At 40.8% G+C, this 23,694-nt stretch overlaps 1 protein-coding gene across 7 annotated transcripts in view; it reads right to left on the reverse strand.

Annotated features, from left to right (window-relative positions):
* Positions 1-23,694, reverse strand: part of RGS6 (regulator of G protein signaling 6) — a 288,794-nt gene that overhangs the window by 147,344 nt on the left and 117,756 nt on the right. For 4 of the 7 annotated variants that reach the window (XM_071809268.1, XM_071809265.1, XM_071809266.1 and 1 more), the window contains exon 3: positions 12,480-12,581. The exons of the other annotated variants lie outside the window; for them this stretch is intronic. In XM_071809268.1, the coding sequence (XP_071665369.1) occupies positions 12,480-12,581 (102 nt within the window). The remainder of the gene's footprint in view (positions 1-12,479; positions 12,582-23,694) is intronic. 7 annotated transcript variants of the gene reach the window in all.

Consider the following 23,694-nt stretch of genomic DNA (forward strand, 5'->3'; position numbering starts at 1 on the left):
TTACAGTGTGTTGCCCAGAACTAAAAAGCCTTAAAAAGGCTGCTAAACCACTGGTTATTACACGCACTCAATAAATAACATAAATAATATCTACCATGGACGTGACCTGGATTTACCAGCTCACCAGTTATGTTGGTAACTTGTCTGCTAAACTGTCTGCAAAGCAAAAAAGGTAACTTCAGTCCAATAGAATACTTGTACATGTACATAATATTGCTAATTTTGTGATTGCTCTGCTAAAGAACAGAAGAATGTGGATTTCTCTCATACTTTTTTTGAGTTTGGGACACACTTTGGAGTTGTGCTAAACTATGGAACAATAGGGACAGTTCAGGGATGTGAAGGCATTAGTTGTACTTGCAAGAGATCTCCTGGAACATACCATGTACTTCCCAGCTTAGCACAGGTGATGAGCAAGCATCTCTACACACAACCCCCTCCCACAAAGGGATATACATGCATTTTATAAGGATGAAGGTGTGCCTCTCTTTGAAGAATGCTTTGCAAGGAGGGCAGGAAGTAGAGGTTTTTCCATTATTCTATTTTAAAGTATCTGCCTAGAAACATTTTCATTTCTTACCAGCTACCAATAAATGTATTGCAAGAGGACACAAATATAGATTCACTTTGAGGCAACTGGAATGATTACTTTCCCTAAGTGATGAAAACTACTATGTAAACTGAAGTCATAAACTGAGTGAAATGACTGACTCCCAAACCACCATCCAAGCAGTAAAATCTCCAAATTGGCAGTAAACCACTTTGAGTAAGTACTTCTTCCTTCTATTGATGCTTAAACCTAGGAATACTTGGTGGAAATTGTTACCACTGGAACGTTTTATCAACATAATTAATAATGAACAGCAAAAACAACTGCTAATGATTACACTATAAATTTCATTAACAGCAATGAAAAAAGTGACATTTTAATTGACTTGTGTCATACACAAGTGTAATACAAGACAGTCAGGCAACCATGGGACTATATTAATCCCTGTGATAACACAAAAATGGTAAACGGAAAGGTAAGAGAAGACATATTTTTTGCAAATCATACAATTACCAAGAATGTCACCTATATTATTACTGATTTTTATGTGGTCACTATGAAGAGCTGAAGGCAAGCTAAAGTTTGATTAGGTGCCGGCAAGAAATACACAGAAAATACTTAATTGAAGTATAGAAAGTGTAGCAGTAACCTGAAAGATACTGCAACCTCCTCAATCTCATCCTGAAAGAGAAGCAATGGGGCCTGTAAGAGCAAAGAGTCCCATGTGGGAGAAGTTTTTAGTGCTACTAAACCTGCATTCATGTAATTTAAACAATTCAGAAAATTAGTGCAGAAGAAATACAAGTGAGAGTGAGGAAAGGATTTCTTATCTTTAATAAACGTAGGGAGGAAGAATTTGCTCAGAGAGAAGTCAGGAAGAAAAAGCAGCCTTGGAATAGAAAATGGGAGCTTCCCAATCCCCAGCCAGTTTGATACTGGAGCAGCTGGGGGACTGTCTTTCAGCACTATCCAGAATTTCCAATTATTGTTTTAGATTCCCCTTTTGTAACACTGTCTGTAGATTTGTACAAAAGAATAGGAACCACTTTGCTAGATCAAATCTATTTTTTTTTAAGCCTGATTGATGATATTGTCGCTCCCAGGTAACTTGCAATACTCTGGGAGTAATGTATCTCCATAATAAAGGGCTCAGAATTCAGCAGCATGTCTTTTGCTGCAGTTTGATTTTACATAGTGCTTACCATGGCACAGACTTGACGATGTAATTATTTTTAAAATGTCAGGGTTTTGCATAAATTAGACTTTAAAATGGTGTAGTACATTGCCATGCTCCATGGTTGGCATGGTTTGCAGAGCAGCAAGCTGGGTTGGGAAGCTCAGCTCTGGACCCCGGGAATAGAGTCTCCAGAGCACCCCCCACCACAGGCAGCGGCAGGAGCCCCTCCAGCCCTCTGGAGTCCCTGTGATGGCTCCCTCATTCATGTGGTAGCTCTGCTGGTGCAGTAACCCTGCACTTGCCCTTCTCTCCTTTCTCCTGCCTTCAGCAGCCCCTCCAGGACTTAACACAATCATAGAATGTCCTGAGTTGGAAGGGACCCACAAGGATCATCGAGTCCAACTCCTGTCCCTGGATGTGACAACCCCACAGTTCACACCATGTGTCTGAGGGTGTTGTCCAGTCTCTTCTTGAACACTGTCAGGCTTGGGGCTGTGACACCTCCCTGGGGAGCCTGTTCCAGTGCTCCACCACCCTCTGCATGAAGAACCTTTTCCAACCTAAACCTCCCCTGGCACATCTTCCTGCCATTCCCTTGGGTTCTGTCATTGGTCACCAGAGAGAAGAGCTCGGCACCTGCCCCTCCTCCTCCCCTTGTGAGGAAGCTGTAGCCGCCATGAGGTCTCCCCTCAGTCTTCTCCAGGCTGAACAAACCCAGTGACTTTGGCCGTTCCTCATACAGTTTCCCCTCCAAACCCTTCACCAACTTCACAGCCCTCTTCTGGACACTCTCCAGTCACTTAATATCTTTTTTTATCCTGTGTTGCCCGGAACTGCACACAGTGCTCCAGGTGAGGCTGCACCAGCGCAGAGCAGAGTAGGACAAACACCTCCCTCACTCGGCTGGCAATGCTGTGGTTGATGCACCCGAGGACACGGTTGGCCCTCTTGGCTGCCAGGACACAGTGTTGGCTCATGTTCAACTTGCGGTCAACCAGAACCCCCAGGTCCCTCTCCACAGTGCTGCTTTCCAGCATCTCATCCCCCAGTCTGTATGTACAGCCAGGGTTGCCGCGTCCCATGTGCAAAATACAGCACTTGCCCTTGTTGAACTTAATACAGTTGGTGATTGCCCAGTTCTCTAATTTGTTTAGATCCCTCTACAGGGCCTTTCTAATCTTGAGTGTCAACAGCTCCTCCCAAGACTTGACAGGCTTCACAGTGGAAAAATGCAGAGATTAACTCACATTGTATTTCTAGGTATGAGTCTGGAAAGACAAGGCTATGAGGAAAATGAACACAGAACACCAGCTGAGTGTCCACTGAGGAAGAGGCCACTCCCTGGCTTGTTCCACCGGCCATGGCCAGGATGTCCTCCACCACCCCAAGCCTCACTGACCTGCATTGAGGAGGGCAGCCTGACCCTTCCTGAGCTCTGCCTGAACCTCTCCCTCCTTGTGTTCTGTAGGAGGTAAAGTCTGGATACAAGCATGAATGTCCATGGCTGTACTGCCTGGGACTTGGCATCTGGGGGGCTGAGTTGTGACGTCCCCTGCCTGGCACTCAACCAGACAGGGATAAGTTTTTACTCAAGGTCCTTACTAAGGCTGCTGCTCCAAACCCATCCCCTAGTAAATATGACACAACACTTGCTTATGCAGACTTTCTGCAAAACTCTTGATTTGGGGTTTCTTACCTTATTCCTGGCATGATTCCACAGACCAGGAGCTGGGTACCAGGTTAGTTCTCTGTCTCATCCAGAGCAGAAAGCCCTGCTGCTTTCTACCTTGTGAGGCAGGAAACTTTTGCTCTGGTTCCTCTGTCATGCATATCATCTGGATTCCTATTTTGTAAATCCTCAACTGTTTAATTAAAAGGAAGCTGGTGATTCTAGAATCAGAGTTGAAATCTTTGGATTATTTCTTGACAGTGGTTTATTTATTTGCTTATTTAAATCAGGTGCCTGGTATGTGCCTCCCAGCTACCCAGCAACTCAGAGGTAGGCAAAAAAATAGATTTGATCTAGCAAAGTGGTTCCTATTCTTTTGTACAAATCTACAGTGCTGAAGAAAGGGACTCGTTTTGAGTCTTTTTTTCCCCTGTGATAACCTAAATGATCACGACAGCAAATCTTGATGATCAGATAGCTATTTACCTCTTTGACACACAAAAAAAGGCAGTTACCATATGCCTGTATGAAGCAGAACTGGGTAAGAATTTTTTTCTGGGTTCCCTTTCTGAGGATTGGGCTTGTTGCTAATCCTTGTAAAGCTCTCAGTTACTGCAGTGACTGACACATTACAAAAACCACCCAATACCCATAATCATCTGTGAGACAGAGCTAAATGAGCTGCTCTGAATGCTGAGCAAGGCTCTGTCAATTTTATACTTCCAGAATTAGAATGTTTTGATACAAAGAAGGGGTGTTTGACAGAAGAATAGCTGTTCTCACAACAATTTAATTTCTTATACACTCTCAGTTGCTATAATATTATTACACCTTCTGACGCAATATTACATTTCAGCATATTTGGTGCCAGAACACACTATTTCACCAGATGCAAGTGCTTCATCAGAGGGAAAAGCAAGCTATGAGACCTGTGTTTATATCGCTTTTAATGTAACTGTGGACACTAAGGCACTTCAGGAAAAATCCCGAGGGGGCAAATAAACCTCAAAACAAAAATGACTGCAGCATAACTAGGTATATAGAACAGAGACGAAGCACTGCTAGGAAAACACAATACGCTTGGATAGCTTTCGGTGCTTTCCTGTTATTTGAAACAATCTGCATTATCTCTGTAAGGATGTAATATACAGTTTCTGTGATATAATATTTTAGAATAATTAATATTCTAATAACATAACTTAAAAGAGATCTCTTGAAGCAGATCAAAAGGAAGCTATGTATCAAACAGTTGGTTAAAACAACATTTTAAATTTTCTCTGATTTCCAGAACAGAGTTTCCACAGAATTAAAATGAAAGAAATAAAATATTAACAGTTAAACTCAAACACCAGAAAATGTCAGGTTGTTAAATGATTCTTCTGCTACCAATTGTAAGTAAACGATGCATTGAAATTAGCAAGTCAATGTTTGGAAAAAAAAAATTGCAAAATTTTGTTCTAATGTAAAGCCATTAAAAACAAACAAACAAACCACCACATAAATAAAAATAATTAATTGTCGTTCCCATCCATTTGTTAAGTTAGTGTTTCTCAAACCGAAGATAACTGGAGGACAACTTAGTAGCCCTCTCAGCAGAATTCCACCAGAGTCAGTGACTTTGCCTTTGACAGGATCCATCCAAACATCTCCCAGCACCCTCCTCAGCTTTACTCTCTGGTCCTCTGTCTCCTTTAAACAAGTTTTCTTTGAATCCTGGGATTCAAGAAATTCCAAATCTGAATAGAACAGTCTGCCACGGACTTAGTCATGTCAGTTTTTCTTCAGTGACATCATCTGGTCAGGCTCATGCTCTGTGAGTTTGATGCAGAACAAGGCAAAACTAAACAGCTTCAAAGATATTCATTCTACAAATGACCACTTTGGGTAGAGAAGGTCTGAGTTAAGAAGGCCATGGCATCCACAGCTTGATAACATTAGAGTTGTCACAATGACATGGCCTTCCAATCCATGACTCCCTGACAAAATTCTGTTGCTTTCAGGGTTCAGTTAAAACACCTAAATCTACACACCCCACCACACTGTCGCTCAGCTTCCTTACATAAATGCAAACCAAGATTCAATACATCAAACTCCAGAACTCAGGACTTGGATACTGTACATATTCCTGGAAGCAGTGAGAAATGCAATATCAACGTATTTACCTTCCTTCAGTAAGCAGCAAATCTGTTCCATGCTGAATAAATTTGCCTTTCAAACCATCTGATTTTGCTGAACCACCTTCCTGACCCACTCTGCATAGAGCAACTGGCGTGTCCATCACAGACTCATCTGCAATGGCAGCCCTGCACATCACACTTGCAGCTGGTCAGTAAATGGCCCACCAGGCACAGCAGCTATTTGTACTGGGCTGATAAAAACCTGACTGTGTGCACATGCAGAAATACTGGGAGTAGTTCAAATGTCTTGTGGGAGCCCACCACTAACACGACCAACCACTCATGACACGGTCCTAGCTTGAGTCAGCACCCCTGCTTCACTCGCCAGCCGCAGCGATGTGAATCACGGTCATGCTCTGCACTCCTTGCAAGAACAGATTGTACGCAGGTGGCACCGCCTGCTACAAGAGCTTTATTTTATGTCAGCCTACCCCTGCAAATCTTGGACTCTGTACTTTAGAAAGCTCTTCTGAGCAAGGAGAAATGGCATAAAGGACAGTGTTCGGGGTTTTGAAATGTTTTGTTACTACTGTTCTCAAAAAAATGAGTGTGAACATGTCAAGTGGCTAAATACAGGCTGGACACTGTAGGCTTCAGGCTTGGTATTTCTGTTATGGCAATCTCTCATGGAAAGGCAGAAAAAACACTCTCAAAGAATGTGCTTCCTCCCATGTCACTGGCATATTTCTCTTGCTTAGATAGTAAGAAATGGGGTAGAAGTTGTGAACCAGGCACTAGCTAGCTACCACTGAAAGCCCAAGCAGTCTGAGTTTGGCACAGCCACTTTTGTCTTCCTGTGCTACCTGGCATTTTTGGTGACCAGCTGTGGCCCACATATCTGGAAGACTCCAGGAGACAGCAGACTCTAGTGCCTGAGGCATTTTTGAGCAGCCAGGAGACCAGTGGTTGCACTGCCCTCCAGCAGTACCAGAGTGTGAGATGCTCTGGCATTAGCCAGACTTTGGTGGGGCTGAGACTGGGAAAGGGAATTTAGGTTGAAGAGTCCTGCCAACTTCAGCTGCCTCAGCTCCAGCTTCAGTATGCCTTAGGTGCTCATCCTTCTCCTTGTTGCAGGCCTGTAAGACAGTGCCCATGTTTGTGCCAGTGAGAAATAATCATAGCTGCTTAGTTGTTGCCATAATCGTGCCCAGCTACTTTTTAATCAAAATAATGACATATCTGGAAAATACAGATGCTCCTGATATTCTTACATTCACTTTAAAGACATATATTGGGACTCATCTTAGTAGGGCTGCCACACACAGACTGATGGACAGATACAAGAAAGTGGCTGACAGACCTTCTTTATGGCGTGAGTGTTCCCTGTCCTGTGGTCTCTCTGCAGTAACTGTAGGCAAGCTGATTTAGCCAGGTAAGACTGCTGAAGAGCATCACTCCTTCTGCAAGGCTTGTAGCCAGTACTGGCCCCCCTCGGGAAAATTCTGATGGGCAGCATCTCAACGATATTCTTTTGAACAGAGCAATACTAACTCTCTCCCCCCATGAAATCCTAGAGCAAGAAGAGCTCACCAGGTCTCAGCCTACTATTGGCTGTGGTATGAAATGGGTTCTTTAAAAGTATCAGTACCTTTTGCAGGGGATAGAGAAATAAAAACAATCTGTGCTTACAAAGCAAACAATTTCTCCAGCAGAACAGGAGCTGGATTGTAGCAACTTGGATTATTTCCTTTTCCAAGCTGAGGTCTGACACCACCAAAAGATGCAGTAAGATCCCACTTCTAAAGTGCAAACAGCGAGTGAGTACTCTCAAGTGATTCAAACCAGTCAAATTTATTCTGCAATTTATTATAAAGGGAGCATTTTACACAACAGGAGTGCCACCACTGCAGCAAGCATAATCTGATTTCAGCAAGTACCTTCTTATTGACTTCATTTTTAAATTAAACCAAGTTTTGCAAATATTTCTTGCTTTAAGTATTTCCTGCCCTCGCCACACTTTCCCTCCATTTTCCTGAGCAGGCTGGGTATCCTCTTCAAGTAAGCAAGAGCATTATGGGTTGATACACAATGCATAAACATCTGAATAGAGTTTTTCAAAAACATCTATTGCCCAAGCCTCCTGCCAGTACAGGGTTATCCCCAACCTCTATCCTCTCCTTCCACTCCATCCACCACAGAAACCAGAAAAACCAACAAACGCTCCCATGCCATCTTGAAAATAGTAAGCCCTATCTATCCTGATCGCACAGTCTTCACACAGTAATTAACGTTTTCCAGCAAAAGGCAGACCTCTGGCCAATAACTATATACCAGTAGTTTCCAGAGCTGGCAGCTCAGAAAAATCCCACCTCACTATACACATTTCTGCTTCAAAGCCGGGGAAAAATACATTTTAATTATAAAAATGTACAAGGAAATGCTCAGCAAATAACTTTCTGAACTTCTGTGGTTCTCTTGTGTTACATCTCTTTAGTGGTCACGTGTGGCTTCTGGGTTTGGAAGACTGGAGGAGAAAAGGAAACTTACGTTACAAAAATATACGTGGACATGAACCTAAATCACAGAACACACTCAGTGGAATTTTCCTTTCATAAATATGTCTTATTACTGAAAGCAATACTTCAACCTATAAACTAAAGTATTAGTCTCTGACGGCTATTTGTTAGTTGCATTTACAATCTCAGTTGAAAGCTCAGAGCTTTGCCTGAAAGATAACTCAATGCAAGGGGACCAACAAAGCCACATTACTTATGTGAGCATCAAAATGTGAAGCACAAGAGATTTTGCTTCTATTCATACTTCTTATTTAGGGCTTTTGCTTTTCTATAGCTCTACAACCAGTGATTATGTAGGCGTAACAATTCAGACAAGATTTTTCTAAACTGACCCTTACAACATAAGTTTAGCAAGACTGCATTATCTTAAATATTGTTCATTAAATGTGGCTTCTGCCCTCCGTAAGGCTTTGCAGATAACAAGCTAGAGGAAATCTTTTCTCCCATTCAGTTGCTCATTCGATATATTACAATATAAAATCTAAACTACAGTGTAAAGATAAAGAAGCAACTTTATAAAGTATGGGAGGAATTTAAATAAACTCATTACACAAATCATTGTATTAGGCTTATAGAGGCCAATCTTTTGTTTAAAGGAAAGGAGATTTACATTTAGGGAACGGTGAAGACTGGGAAGCTGAGAAGATTTGCTGTTACGGACAACATACAGAGTTATTAGACAAATCATAATTGTGCAAAACGCTGCAATGAAAGCCCTCAGCCTTCATCTCCAGAGGTACAGCAACCCCACAGGCTGAATTTATGAGCTAACAGGTGCAACAGGGACAGAAGGTTTCTGTGAATCGGGGTAACTGACAACCTAAAAGCTATCATTAACGTGGGACTCTGAGCATTGCTAGGCATCAAACTTTCATCCCAAGGTGGACTTCTCTTTCCTTCCCCCTCTGGTGTCACAAGAACAAGGCTGAGAAATCACTCACCTACCAAAACCACCAAATCTGATGCTCAGCTCAGGGCTATCTTCAATCTTGTAATTTCTCACAGTCTCCTGCAACCAAACCATTCTTATTTATAGGAGACATTAATTAATGTTTCCTTATCATCAGGATTATGTGCAAATTGATTTATGCGTCTGTAAGCCTCGTGTTGGTATTTGTTTCTTCATTTGTTAATGACTAATTTAAAATGTTCCATTGAGCCTGAAACAAAAGAACTAAGGCAGAAGGTTAAACCATCACTGCGGGATTCCTCTGCTCTCTGACTGCTGTTGGTATTCAAAAAGGACAAAAAATCCTCTGGATGCCGTGGATATAGTCAGACAGCACAGCCTCCCCTCACATGGAATTTACAACTTCCAGCTGTAGCCTTCACAGTTTGACATCCCTTCAATCCCTTTGCATCCTTTTGCCATGCACTGTTTGGGCCATACTCTTCAAAAGCAAGTGATACATTCCTGCTCGGTATAGCAGAATATACTGTAATATTCTGTCTGAGCAGAGCCACACACCGGCTTTATGTGCCGACTGCCATCTTGGCTAAAACCAACACTGAGGCAGGATGTGATTTGTTTGCAAGGAACAGCAGGGCTTTGGCATCTTATGCCCTTCAAAAATCTAGATCATTTAATGGGCACCATCTCCCAGGCGCCCTTGAGCCATGGCTCCAATGTTACCTATCCCAGATGCCATTTTCTGTTTGTTTTGGCTCTGGTCATTCCTCTCTCCTTTTTTTTTTTCCCCTAGAACTACCTCTTCTCTCCTGGAATAGTCATCAACTTCCACAACCACGTATATGGAAAATGAATATTTATTGAAACTTAATGAAGACTTCCTGCTCTAAAAAGCATTTCCAAACTCAACAAAACAAGCTACATCACCCATCATTTTCAACCCATGCAGATGTCCAAGTAATCAGTCAAGGACCTACAGGGTGATATTAAAATGATGACACCAAATGAGTCATATTTGCTTTCAATTTACAACGTCCTCTATATATCACATGTTTTCTTTAACTTACATAGAGAGGTATGACATCCAACTAGATCTAGTAAATCAGAATTTTATTGTTAACTCAGTTTTGGGATTAGAATTTCAGATTAAGAAGTCCAAGTACATATAAAGATGTTTCCCTTTTCCAATCTCTATATGGACACCAAACTATGGAAAAGACTTGCACACCTCAAAGATGTTGACCTTCTTTGATTCAGCACTTGGACTCCTTTTTGAAAAGGAAGAAGGACTGTAAATGTAAAGGTATTGGTATTTTCTACCTAAGCACATACTTAAATTCACCAAGAAGAAAAACTGTAAGTAGCAGAAATCCTGACTACAGAAGAACTATCTATCTAAAGCGGTCAGGATTTTGTTGTTCCCTTCTTTTGCCTGTTTCTGTTCTACTTTGAAATCCGCAATGTCTCCATATTACTACAGTGTGATCTGTAACCTTCCAATTTAAAAAAGCTGAAAAATAACTGTACATGTTATTTTCTGAAATTAGCTGTCACGTTTATGTTCCACTATTAGAGCAGTTATTTGAAAGCACCTTCTCTAGTTCATCCAGAACAACAACAGAAAAAAGGTTTATGTTGGAAGCAAATATTTGTTTCTCCTAGAAATCCATTATCTGTTCTGTTTCTTGCCATTTACCTTTTTCCACAGCATTGCTGTACTGGGGAATCTGAATGTTCATACAGATTGCCAATATTTTCACCATTTTCAACAAGCCATAAGGTCAACTCCTTTCAGAGGAGATAAGAAAAAAAATAAGAAAAAATTTCTGAAAAATTATTTGCCTCCTATTTCACAATGGTTAGTATTATCTTTTTCTTCTGCTTGGCGTATCTGAAAATAAAATCTTAAGACACAGATAATCTATTTTAAAATGTTTTAAGATAAACGTAAATGCTATACAATGAAACAAAATTATTTCTGCAACAATAGGACCTATCTAGGTCCTGTCTAGGCCTCTATCACCTCTATTCAATGCCTCTTTCTCAGTCAGATGTCAGATTTCTGTGGAGACATGAATTCTTGTACAATATTACTTGCAGGTGATGAGAAAACAACTCTGGTGGCCCTTATAAGGAAAAAAAATATATGTTAAGATTAAACAATGTCAGGGCTTTCCCATCTGCAGGACAAGATATAGAAGTCATTTCTCTTTGAATTACCTGTATCTGAAATCACAGTTTAACATGCGCGCACACATTCATACAAACACACACCATTAAGGATTTTTTTCCTCCTGAAGACAGAGAAAAGCAAGGAGGGAAAGCAGCAGCTACTGTTACAACCGGCAGCAGCAATGTTGCCCTTCTAATGTCGGTAGTCACTATTCCATCCTCTTCTTGGTCTTTAGAAAAAGGAACACAATGACTAACAGTTGCTTTTTAAATACTTATGAAGTAATTCAGCCACAACCATGGCAAACGCTATACATAGAGATGCACTTCTTAGTATCCCCATAGTACCTGCCTTTTGTTATCACAGTGGGGCTCTGAGGAGTTAAGCGCTTTACCTATCCTCAAAGATTCAGTGTCATGGGTAAGAGTAAAGACCCAGGAAAACTGGCCTGTACCTGTAACCACTGAGAGTACTTCCAGTCCTCTATTCCTTGCATTTCCACTGTGCTTTCACATCCAGAAGTCCTTTTGTTTCCCAATTACTAGCTACCCCTCTAACAATGACACCACTTAAATCAATAGCAAATGATTTAAAAATATTCTCACTGACTCATTTTTCTTAATGAGACAATCAGTCTTATTCAGAGCAGTATGCCCGAGCTAAATAAACACATGCTTATTGACTCAACCGAATCATAGCATACATCATGAACAGACTGATTTTCTTCCAGATTCTTCTTACAAATAAAAAAGCAGTTGTTACTTTTCTTGATCAGGTATGACTGCCCCGTCACTGCGTTATGCCGCTGACGCACATGGAGATACTGTTTTCATTGCTCTCACTAGGATGCTCACAGGAAAGCCTGATGGGTAACTCCATCAGCCGCTATAGCGACTGCAGGGCATAAAATGTTGTTCCAAGTGTTTTTTTGGCTTTCTGATGACATTTCTTAACCTACATGAGCCACAACACAGTGGAAACTACATTTATGCAGGACAAAAATATAATGCTCCACCTCAGGAAGCCATTTAATGACAGCAACGAAGCATCTCTCAGAAAGCAGAAATTTCATTAAGCAGTTCAGACTTCAAAATGACATTACAACGCATCATGGCACGCTTTCTTGGGAGTGGCATACTGGGGCAGGGAAGAGAGAAGGAGCTGGGGGGTCATGGAAGACTATATATTGTTCAGCTAAACCAAAGAACATGATCTACTGGGCATCTTAAAGTCTGTGTTCAGATTAATGCTAACTAGAGCAAACATTTTACTAGCTCCAGGTACACAGAGCAGGGTAGGAGGAATACCTGGCGCCTCTTTCCAGGGCACGTAGCCGGAGGTGTGCTGGGGAACTGGTACTGGGCTGTGGCGTTCTGGAAGTCAGCATCTGTTTTAGAGGACTCTCTATCCTTGAAAAAGAGCAAGGAGACAGGTTTTCACACTGCTCAGGCATCTCAGCACAACAACTACACTAAATAGAGTGATAACAAAATTAAGGACTGGGAACAACAAAAAGAGCCTTTCCCCAAATAACAGCTTATGCACTTAGCCAAGCACCAGCAACGTGATTCACTCCCCTGGGGAGTCTTTGCGTATGGGTAAAGAGCTTCCCACCAGGGCACTTCAGCAGCTGTGGGAATGGGAAATACAGAGTTCATCTTGACTGGCCTTTGACTTTGCCTAACCGAAGTCTGCGAAAGCCTCAGCTTTCCTTACACTCTCCCCATTACAATAGGTCCACGTGCCCCTTAATTTCATCTCAGCACATCTTTCCCTAACAAACCATTTTTCCTCTTTCAGTCCTGCTGTGTCTCCATACTTGCATGATGGTTGTGCTCCTCATACTTTTAGGTAAATGTAAGTTAAGCCTAAATGATACTTTGTGTTGTACTGCAGATACCTTGCAAGAGCAGTAGCTGCGTATTAAATAAAGCCAGCATCCTCCATGAACTATGCTCTTATGGGTCAATTTGGGCAAGTTTATGAAGGGCTCCATAAAAGGCACAGACATGGGATGAAAGGCATTTAAGAGCTGGATCTGCAGTAGTGGCTGATCATAACTCAGATCAAGAGAGTCAGGTAGGGATAAGGAACTGACAATCTATATTTTTTTTTAAAGAAAAGCATGAGAGGAAAATATGAGCTCTACCTCCCAAATTAAGCATCTAACTTGGCATTATATAATACCATACCCCACCTTTTCAGCCTGGACCACACTCTTCGGTGTCAAGCTGAAAACCACGTTTCAAGAATTTCAGCTGTAAAATAGCCAATTTTCACATGTTAATACAAATATTTAGTACTAATGACAGGAGATGGATTGACAGCTCTGGAACCCTTTATCTGTTCACCAGAAAGTCACAACATTAATGCAGATTTCTCTGGGAATCACTGTTGAACTGCTGAATGTCTCAAAAAACAATGTACTAATGAGAGAGGAAAATCCTCATCGTTGTGTAGGCAAGACCTACAGGCATTGATCACCCCACACTTCAAGATAATTAAAATATTTCTTATTCTATGGATTTTGCAATGCTGTTTTACTTCAGACAGCACAGTATGTGCAGTTAATAATGTGATATTTCTACAAACAAATCAGAGTCTGTTCTAGAATGAAAAATTGGGGAAGGTGGTAGAGATGGGTTTATTTTATGTGCTGTAGAAGACTGATTTAATAAGGTTAATTTCATTTAAAACCCTCTGCTTTTTTATAGGATTACTTAAAAAAATGTGAATGCTTACAAATAGCATCTCTTCATTTAGGAAAAAAACTAAAGCTGAGTATTCCTATCACACTTTTGGAATTGCTTTCTCTTTACCAGACATTAAAAAAATGTATATATATCAATATAATTGCTAGAGGATATTTATCTTTCTGTGGTGTTTGAAATCCACAAGACCGTATGCTGTAGCTGGGAACTGCATCCTAAACTCTTGAGGTAAAATATGCAGTGAAATGAAGTCCTGTGACCGATTCATCTGGATTCAATGGACTGAGTTCAGAGCACCAGCTATTAGAACAGCGGGGTGGAAGGGACCACAAGGATCATCTGGTCCAAGCTTTCCTGGCAAAAGCATGGTCTAGACAAGACGGTCCAGCACCCTATCCAGCTGAATCTTCAAAGTGTCCAATGTTGGGGAATTTTATAACCCTTGGTGATAACCATTTGTCCAGCAAACTAGAGTAGCTCTATGGAACACAGACATTTAGGTTTCATTCTGATGGCAATCCAGAGAGCCAAGAGAACTGATTAAAATAAGTATTTGTATAGTTGCAGATGATATGGAAAAGGTGAGTGTAGCCCTCAGAGCCTGGTGCTGGTAGCACCCATGGACTGTAAGAATTGGTGTCACTGTCCTCCAGCCTCTGGTGCCATGAGTGGCTGGACTGAAATAATTCACAGGGCTAGAGGTGATTCCTGCCCACATGCTGAAGATAATTTCAACTGGTTGGAAGCATTTGCTTAATGTCAAGTCAACCAGCTTGTTCTACAATTTGCCACCCAGAAGATGAAATCCCCAACTCACTCATTGATTTCCAGTTCCCACTTCGCATGCACCACAGGCTTCCCTCGTTAGGATGAAGGTGTTGGATCTCTGCTACAGGTGGGGAAAGCTGCATGAGTTATTCTGCTTTGCAGTGTACCACAGATATTGAATTGCCTAATTGAAGTAGCATTAACAATACAGTAGCACTTTCCACTTCCAGAGCACTTTACCCCTGCAGAAATCAAAACACTTCACTAAGACATAGGTTACAAAATTCCTGGCTCTGTATGAGTCTGGAAATAAATTAGCATATTTCTGATCAAATGCTCTTGTATTTTCAGGCTGACTTCACCAGTCTGTGCGATTTGAAAATTGTAGCTCACAGCCACAACTTCTGTGAAGACACTTTATTTTAGCTTTTCTGACCTCTGAGTAAAAGGGGTCTTTGTTTCTTTGTTTTATAGTTTTGTTTTGGTTTTTTTTTTAAGTAAAGGGAATGCAGTGTATTAGTGGAGCATGAATTACCTAGTAATCTCCTGGTGAAGTGTGGTAATGAACTCAGGCATCCCTAACACCACAAGTATACTGCACACAAGCAATATTTAGAGTTACTCACAAACTGTAGCATAAAGATGACCCATTGCTCATCAGAAGGAGAATTAGAGGGGCAAGAACAACACTGACTGTGTGGGTCAGAATCATGGAAATACAGAACTTTAAAGATCGCTCATTGTGGACGTTTTAGAGAACAATTTAGGCAAGCCTCTGTCAAAATTTGTTGTGCTGATTTGACTTTGGAGTTTGGTATGTTTTGGTGACCCTCCCCTTCGTCAATTCCCTACATTCCAAGAAAAGGGAGTGAAGGCAAGCAGTGGGGTACTGACAAGAAGGCGTAAACAGCTGCTCCTGCAGCTTCCAAGGGCATCACTGTCCACACTTCCCTGCACTGCCGCTTGGGTCAAGAACAAGCTTTTGCTCAGTGTCTGTGCTTTGCTAGGCACAACGGGCTCCTAGTCCACCACGGCTCTCCCCAGCGGTACACAAGCTCACATTTCAGCAGATGACACACTACTCTGAATTTCCCTTTTTTTCTACTCTCGCAGTCCCTACCTCTGTCTCCTACTCCTTAACAGAGTTGTACTACTTCCTTACTGCATTTCTTCGCGTATATATTTCACAGACATCTCCCTACCCTTCAGATGGTTGCACCCTTGAATCACAAAATCTCCAACTTATGAATTTGTGCAAAGTTCCCCGTACAGCCAAGCCACAGTGTTAATTAGGATCTTTAAAGGCTATCATAATGTAATTTTTACTCCTGTTATTGCCACTAAAAATTAAATGTAATGGATTCTTTTTTCAGTTGTCTCACTGGCAAGTCATTTACATGCACACTGCTTCTGCCAGTTATAAAATGAGGAAAATAATTTTGCCTTATCATTAAAAAGCCGTTCTCTCGCACCAAAATCCCCAAAGGGGAAAACAGTTGGCTTACAGCTTACTCAGTGGTACTTCCTTCCACAAAAGAATAAAGGAGCTGGAAGAGAGAAGAAAACTGTTCTCCCTTGGTTTTCACTCCTCTGACATTAGAAGACAACTCTTCAATATCTGGTCTTAAGAGTGGACCTGCAGAACAGACGCATATTTGAACAAAGCAATTACACCTGTACAAGGAGTTAGTTTGGCAAGGGTCCTTCAAAGTCCCCTGTTCTTCACACGGACTGGCAGCAAAGATGAAATTAAGATTCTGATTGTTTTGAGTACCAGTGGCAAGTGTGATCATAACAGTTGTATACGGAAATTTGAAAGGTGCCAATCACAGTATCCTGGAACATCACCTTTAAAAATCAAAGCACACTTAATACATAACATTCATATTTTGAGCTGATCTCCCCCTAGTATATTTTAAACAAAGGAACCTAACCTGGCATGGTAGATCAGCAATTCCCACCATTCCAACTGGAATGAACAAGCAGCACTCACCCCTGAGAAGCAGCACAGAAGCCAGGGAGGTTCTGCACAGCTCTCAGAAGGTGTCACCTAAAGTAATGACCCCCCCGGGCTCTGGCGCTGCCTCCCAAAGGGAACAGCAGAAGCCCATCTCATGATGCATTCAGGATGACAGCACAGAAAATACAGGGAAATAAGACCACATGGAACATAACAGATGGGATTGAGGGGACTTGGTAAAATGGCTTAGTGGACTTTTCTCATTTTAAATTTCTGGGATTCTGAACCATTGTGTGACCGTGCACAGAAGCTTTGCTTTTCTCTTCATATCCTGCAGCACTATGTATGGTACAAAAATCATGGCATGTCTGATTAGAGTGGCTTATGGCATACATTAATAAACACTCCCACTGCAGATCAGTATTTCTTTTCACATCAACCTATTACCATAAAAGTGATATGGGAAAGACCTGAAACAGTCTAACATACTGCTGAGTAGTTTTTATTCTAGCCAAAAGGAGAATGTGAGAAGCAAAATAATTTTAAAGAAAGAATGAGAGCTTAGAACACACAGATAACTAGCCACTCTGTTGGCAGATGGTAGTGATGAACAGTGAAGCACTGGAGTTTGTAGTTTCCCTTTCAACTAGCAAAGAGAACAAATGCCTCACAAGTGCCTCTCTACCCAGCTCCATTTCCAGTGGCCTGAGCTGTCTGATGTTTCACTGAAGAACTCAACACTCTTAAACAAACAAGACATCCAAATGCTTTTTTGCGCCCCCCACCCCCCTCTTTTTTTCCAGCTACCAACCATGGAAATTTTTTGACAAAAGGATGAAAAATAAAGGCATAGGGCTTAATTAATCTTTCGACTGCATCAGTTTTTGACACTGTAATTGCACTGACTTTGAGCAGGTATCCCACCTTTCAAACAAAGTTTTTAAAACAGGCTCATAAATTCTGTTGATATCTTGCTCTTGCACTATATTATTTGGAACTGGTGTGAATGCCACTACGGACAGAAGAGAAGGGAGTACAGACCAGTGACAGTAATTAGACAGCAATAGCTTAGACATTCCTAATGTTAACAGCCCTCAACTACTGTGGCAAGAGTGTGACAAAAGTCTGTATTTATGTTCCGCTGTTAGGAAGGAATGAATGAAAACTCCCCATAAACACGGAGTTCTTACATTCTGTTGCTGAGGCCCCGTTTTCCAACCACAACTCATATATAGATGAGTATATACACACAAACACACAAAAGCATATGCAATTTTCCTTCTTTCTTTATCCATTTACAAGTATTTTATCTTCTGCTGTGTAGCAATGGCCAAAATATTGTATTTTCACTGCTCATATTTCTTATTACTTTAGTGACAGCTTTTAGTTTTATCACCCCAAGGAATCCCGAGGGTTTAGGTGTTGGCTTAAAGTACATAACTCTGATCATATGCAACTTGGTCGAGCAAATAGCCTGGTTCTAAAACCTGAGCATATAGAGAGTCCCACCCCACAATACTTAACATTTTGCATGAAGAGCAGAATAAGGTTTCTCTAGCTTCATTTTAGACATCTGAAGAAACACATGGTGCTTGAAGTTAAGTGAGAGCACCTAGACCTGCATATCAGCAATGCTGATGGCCAATGGCCACTTAAATTGGAGTACTGTATCTTTTGTAGCTAAAGTACAAAATATGATGGGGGTAATTTTATTACTTACAATAATACACACTTGGAAAAAAAAAAACCTACAACGATGACCAGAAAAAAACCAACACACACACACACAAAGAAAATACAACTCAGTTTCATGTCCAGATCCCAGGCTGAATATGAGAATCTGACAGGTAAAACATCTTATAGATTGACACACTGATCAGAAAATATTAAGGCGGGGGGGGGGGGGGGGCAGGAGATAAGATCATTTCATATTTTAATGTTTAACAAATGGAAGGAGCATATCTGAAGGCACTTATGCCAGGTGTCAATTAAGGAAAATATACAGGCTCTAAGACCTACCTTAGCTCCAGCCTGAGAACTACCATAATCTAGAGCTTGCTCCCCGTCCTTTTCTTTTTCTTTGCTATTACTGAATTGTGCTCTTAGCTGAAATGAGTTCCAAGCCAAATACTTCCATCTTCTGTTTAACAAAATTATTCACAGAACCTTGTTTTCTTTGACTGCTCATGGGTCTCTTGCAGCACTTACTATCGGCAGCTGGGTTGCTCTCTGCATCTTAGCAGCCCCTGTTACTAAGTGACCACCTGAGAAAAAGGGTATTTCTCTGAATCAGGCTAGAAGGGACAAGCTACCACAGTGCTTCCTTGAGGCACAGTGAAGGCATAAGCCTGGGACGGTGGAGAGCAGTGAACCAATGATGGAAGGTTGGGAGAAATACTTTTGGCTTTGCCATGGCAGCCTTTCCCACGAGGCCCCAGCCATGACACATAAAAATGGATGAAGAAACGCACAAACTGTCACCCAGTAAGAGTAGTGATGAGGGATTGCCGTGATAGGGGCCACACTGCTGGATGACATCTCAACAGTATTTCTGCAGTAGAGCATGGCGAAGAGATGCATATAAATGTACCAAATTTTACGGGTAAACATTTAATGAAACCAGAAGGAATCCATCACCTTGCCCTCTCTACTCCCTATCATCTATCTAGTGTTTTGTCTAAACACTGCAATAAGCATGGGATTTACCTGCTATGAACTGAACTTTAATCTGAGCAAAATCATCTTCCAGATGTTTGTAAAACAATAAGTACGTGCATGGATCAGTAACAACTGCTCACCTCCAACCCCACATAGCTGGAAGGGAGCTCACTCTCTCCCCCTTCATGCAGGAGAAGGACTCCTCAGAGAAATGTGAAAATGCATCACCTCCATCTTTATTTTCATCTCAGAATCAAGAACTAGTATATGGAACAACATTGGACATATCTTATTGTTATGGTTTGCACTAGAGAGCATCAGCTCTAAGGTGAAGAATGGCCACTCTATTCTTTGTAAAGGGGTGATCAGCTCTTCCAGCAACTGTTGCTATTATTAAGAGGAAAAGCTTTGCTGCTTGCTAAGTGCCAGGTTACTGGGTAGGCTGAACAAACACTGACACAATGACAGACTTCACTGAGTAACACTGGCAAATGCATGAATTTACATCTGTATTTAAGCATGAGGGCAAACTGAAACATTGCTATTACCAGGAAATAAAAAGCCCAAATGTGACGATAATACCCTAGACTTGGCAAATGGAAACAGGGACTGATGGATTTTTCTATTTACTTGGCAACTGGACATTATACTTTTTGATATTGGCTGCAAACCAAGTGAAAAAAAATAATAATTGGATAAGCAGCGATTTTAAGCAAGACTGCTGCATTAAAGGACACATGCTGAGCAAGTGATGGATTTCATCGCTAAGAAGACTGGAGGCTCTTAATGGATTGTTAAAATGCTATTACGAAAATGGCTTAGAGGTCCACGCTCTAAAGAGATGTAAGGGAATTACTTCCTACATATCAATTTGATCCTCAAGGGTGTGCATACATGCTCATATAGTACTTCAATATCGTGGTGATTGCTGTGATGAACTAGAGTGCATGTCCACTAAAAAGCAATAAAGCCTATTCAGTACCTCACATGAAATGAGTTGGTACTCTCAGACATACCTACATGGATGTGATTTTAAATAATTGAGATTGACTGCAGTCTTGGAATGGGATAACACACCACAAAACTATGTCTAAACACAATACCCTGCCTTGCATGGTGCCATGAGACTTTCTAATGTTAACAGTCTATCTTCTTTTCCATCTTCCATCTCTTCAGTAAAGTGCTGACAGGCCTTGCTGAAGGGCCTTCTTGATGATCTTTTAGAACAGAAAATATTACATAGACAAATAAAATTTAAAGATAAGAAAAAAAGATAGAAAAAAAAATTGCATTTACTACCTGCATTATTGGGAGAAGCTCCCACTCAGTACCAGGCATCTGGTTTCGGCTGCTGCCCCACATTCCCAAAGGGACTGGTCATAGGTGCCAGATGCAAGACATCAGGCAACTTCTTGTGGATGCAAGTTAATTTTAGTAGCACTTTAAAGTTCAAGAACAGTGATATATTTCTGAGTCTATCTCCATGTTTGGTACTCTGGCTGTCAGCCTCTGCAGGGTGGTGAAATATGGAGTGGCCTAAACAGACTCCTCTGCCACCCCTTAAAGTGGTCACAGTCAAGTAACAAGGGAAGGACAGCTTGGGGAAAGCTGGTATCAGTCTGGCAAAACAGTGAATTTATTTCCCCATTAAACTCTGCAGACTTTGCACTACTCAAAATTAATTTTCTTCTCCCAACACCAAGATTTGCTCCAGTTTCCAGTTTTTTGTCACCCTCATCATTAAAAGTCTCCCATTCCAATAGGAGATTTCCCCCACCACCTGCACTTCTAGTGAGTCAGGACAAAACACTGGCTTTTTCCATATCTTATCAAATGTGTTAAAATTATCATGGAGGTATGTAATCTGCATAGTTACACAAATAACTCTCTCCTGAGAGAGTTATTTTCAGACTTAATTCTTCCTGAAGACACAATGTTCATGTGGTAGTATGGTCTATGTATTGGTCTCTGTCCATCTGTCTGTCTTCCAGACCTCTTACTCTTCAATCAATTGTCCAGTTTCAACCCAGTTAAGCAGACTGTTAAGAGTCTACAAATTCCAAGATGATAGATGCATTGGGAAAACACAAGTGACCAGGTGTGCAAGTTTGGAAACGCCATTACTGGCTCACTGAGGGAAAGGCAGGGAGAGGAATGCAAAACCTAGCATCATGCGACAATTGCCATCGAAATAGGTTTTGTGGGTTTTATCACCCAGAACTATTCCTTAATCATCCTCATTAAAGAAGGATGATAATTTCAGATACTACAGCAAAATCTAACCATGACCATATATTGCAGATATTCAACCCAAGCAATGATAACTGATGCACCTTCTCCTTTTTCCTTACTATAGCAAGGGGATGTTTTCCTACTACTCACACATTATTCACCTTATTCCGAGTCTTAACAGCTCCATCTCATCAATGACGCAGGAATTGTGTAAAGTTGCACAAGAATAAAATTAGATCCCACTTAGGCAACAGAAGACATCTGAATGCCAACACCTTGAAAAAAGATCAGGAAAATATTCTAGCAACAGAAATATGTTATGTCAGTGACAATACAAGTAAACTTTGATGTTAATTTTTCCTGTCCTAAAGGCAGAAGGTAAAAAAACCAAAAAACAACAACAAAAAAACCCCACCCAAACAACAAAAAACCTAGTGCCATCTGCCAAAGCTAGTCCTAGCTTCCCAAGACCACTTTGTGGTCACTCGCTTGTCAGGGAAGAGGGAGCGATTTGCAACAGCAGCGAGTACCAGGAAGCTCTCCATGGGGCAAATACATAACCCAGGCAAGGACCAGCAGTGGTAGCTGCCTGCAGGCAGAGATTACAGGAGGCAGGGGCTGCTCTGCCTGCTTGGCAGCTTCACCTAACACTTCCTGACAGCAGGCTTACTCCTTCTGCCAAGAGCTGCAGAAACAGGGCAGCAGGAGTTCACAAAGTTACAAAATAAAAGAGCGAGACAAAACCAGCCATCTTCAAGTCACTGCTCTGGTTCTGGACTTTGCTACAGCAGGTCTTCCTCTTCAAAAAATAAATACGTTTCAAAATACATATTTAAATGCTAGCAGTTTCTGCTAATATGGCAATTAAATTTATGTTCCCTTAAATGATCACAGATTCCAAATTCACAATAATTTGTATTTCAGAAAATTCACAAGTCACAGGTATCAAACTTTATACAACAGGTTATTATCACCAGAGGGAACGCTATGTTGCACAAAGAGCCAAACTTGAAATTCCATTAAATAGTTTTCTTTCAAAAAATGCTAGTTAAAATAAAAATGGATAGGTACAATTTCAAACCAAATGAAAGATTATTTGTTCCTGTTTTGTCATTTTTCTTCATATTTTTTAGTATTTTACATTTTCATGTGTTTGAAACTTACAAAATATTTCAAAATCTGTCTCATAGCAGATATCCAATCTCAGCAGACACTAGGAGTGATTTAACAAATAACAGTATCTTCTCTTTCCGGGATGTATAAAAATGTTATAAATTAGTTCCAGTAACTACTTCTTGATATTTTACTAAATTGTAAGGAAATTGAAAATAAAGTCTTGTGTATTACTGTGCTGAGAACACAGCTTAATGCCTGGTGTTAAAAGAATACATCAGGCCAAATCAAAAGAGTTTACATAATTATATGCAAAGTTACTTTAATAATGACATGTAAAATGACTCTAATAGTCTAAGACTGAATGCTAATGATTTATGTATTCAAAATACCCACAGGATCTGTGATTTTTCCATACTGCAACTGAAAGCTACAAATTCTCACTAGAATCTTGCGTGATTTTATATTTCTAATATTTCCTCCAGCAGCTGTCTATCACTCAAAGGCTCTTCAAATTTTATTTCATTTTCAGAAAGTTCTGTTCCTTCGACAAGAGTTAATTTTAGAACCCTCAGACAAATGTTCCTGTACAAGGACAGGCTACTTGCAATGTTCTCTAAAACAATGACATCAAAATTTAGGCTCTTAAGTTTCATTTTATTTATCTTGAGATACTGGCTTGCAAAGTCCCACACTCTATTTTAGTTTGACTTTGTACAGCAAAACAACAACTCTATTGAAACCAACATTTTATATTTCAAGCAATATTTATTATGGACTGTATCTACCTATTTAGGTTATTATCTGAGAATATTCGAGATTTAACTGTTTGAAGTTAACTAAAAGTATTCACTAGTTTACTGCACAGACATAAGAGCATAACCATTCTGTAAGGAACGAGCCTAAAGAGTTTACTTGTACACTTAAAAATATTAATTTCATGGAAAACAGAAGCATTCGAATTTAACCGCGGAGATATGTGTGAGGTGCCATTTGTGGGAATGAGCGGATGGCAACAGTGACCCGAGATTAAATTGTAGCTACAGTTACTGGAAGATTTACTACTGCAGTTAAGGGCAA

Source organism: Patagioenas fasciata, chromosome 5, assembly GCF_037038585.1.
Source record: "Patagioenas fasciata isolate bPatFas1 chromosome 5, bPatFas1.hap1, whole genome shotgun sequence".
NCBI classification, from domain to species: Eukaryota; Metazoa; Chordata; class Aves; order Columbiformes; family Columbidae; genus Patagioenas; species Patagioenas fasciata.